This window comes from Vitis vinifera, chromosome 10, assembly GCF_030704535.1.
Source record: "Vitis vinifera cultivar Pinot Noir 40024 chromosome 10, ASM3070453v1".
Taxonomy (NCBI): Eukaryota; Viridiplantae; Streptophyta; class Magnoliopsida; order Vitales; family Vitaceae; genus Vitis; species Vitis vinifera.
The window spans coordinates 2,576,032-2,577,521 of NC_081814.1; the positions used below are offsets into that span (position 1 = coordinate 2,576,032).

General features: G+C 40.3%; 1 protein-coding gene across 1 annotated transcript; it reads right to left on the reverse strand.

Annotated features, from left to right (window-relative positions):
- Positions 1-246: 246 nt before the first annotated feature.
- LOC132254411 (uncharacterized) lies at positions 247-942 on the reverse strand. The gene has a single exon (XM_059739910.1). It carries the CDS (start codon positions 729-731, stop codon positions 360-362), a length of 372 nt encoding a protein of 123 aa, XP_059595893.1. The 5' UTR covers positions 732-942; the 3' UTR covers positions 247-359.
- Positions 943-1,490: the final 548 nt, after the last annotated feature.

Consider the following 1,490-nt stretch of genomic DNA (forward strand, 5'->3'; position numbering starts at 1 on the left):
AGAATAAAAAGATCATCAAAAGCACATTTTGTTAGGGCCCTTTTGAAAATTGACTTGCAGAAGGCAACTTAGGAAAGTAAAAGAAAGTGAGATACGTACAGTTATGGAAAGGAAGTGGTTATAGAAAGACATTTAATTTTTCACTTGATGAATGTGAGAACAATATTCATTCATCTAAGGATGAAATCAACATCATTATTGGCCTATATAACCTTTATGTTGTGGACGAGAAAAGAACCCAAAAGAACTGATTACTGGCTCAACACCCAACTGAGAGAAGGAATTAAAAAACCAGACAACGACAATCACATCAATGGAGTATGATTCACAGGATGGTGCATATGGGATTTCTTCAATACTCAAGAATTCACAGCGGCGACCGCAGCTTCTGTTACACCGACACCCAGAAGCCCAGCCATCATTGGATGGTGGTTGACGCGGAATCCCACAGCCATGGTGGCATGGTCCACCACAATGCCCTTCATGGCATGGCTTACAACACCCTCCAATTCGATAGCCTGGTGGGCACCCTGGTACGGGAGTTTGCTTCTCTGCTGGAGGTTTTGGCTTCTGATCAGCTTCTTTTGGCTTGGCAGCTGGAGGTTTTGTCTTTCTGCTGGGGGTTTAGGTTTCTCGGGTTGCCTAATCTCGAGACTCTTGATGGTTTCGCCACCTTTGCTCTTAAGCTGCATTCCGATCTTCTCGGCGCTGGATGATAATATTTTGATCATCACTGCGTTTTCCTTCTCAAAGAAAGTCCAGTCTTGTATTTCTCTTGTTCATAGAATCCAACGTCAAAGTCAAAACGACCAACTCAGTTCATCATCCTTCAACATTGCCCACAACCTCAAAATGCATGCAAACTTCAAAATTCAACAACACCGAACACATATATAAGACTCTCACCAGGAATTTTACAGAGCAGTTTCTTTGTTGGCTGTAGTTTCAGCCTGAAACAGAGAAAGGCTATAGAAAGAAAAAATGGAAGAGTAACACCTGGGAATAGAGCTGGAACAGAGGAGTTATGACGGTCCACACAAAAAACAGAGGACCCTTTTTCTTTCACTTTGTATTCTCGGTTCTGCTATTTTTTTTGTTGTACAGTCCCCAGATTTCAAACCAGATGCAAAGAGATTTAACTAGTAAATCTCTCCACGTGGAAGCATGACAACCACTCAAAACATACAAAAAAGTTATTTTAATATATCTAACCTAACACAACATCACATTATGTTACATTCTCCCCCCTAATGTGATGTTCCTCTACACCCAAAAGCTTTCGGAAGTGAACAAACTTCTCTAAAGGCAATGCTTTAGTGAAGATATCAGCAATCTGCTCCTCTGATTTACAGTACATCAATTGAACCTCACCATGTGAAATAGCTTCTTTAATAAAATGATACTTCACTGCAATATGCCTAGTCCTACTATGAAAAACATAGTTTTTTGCAATGGCTATAGCAGATTTGTTATCACAAAGTAGATATGTT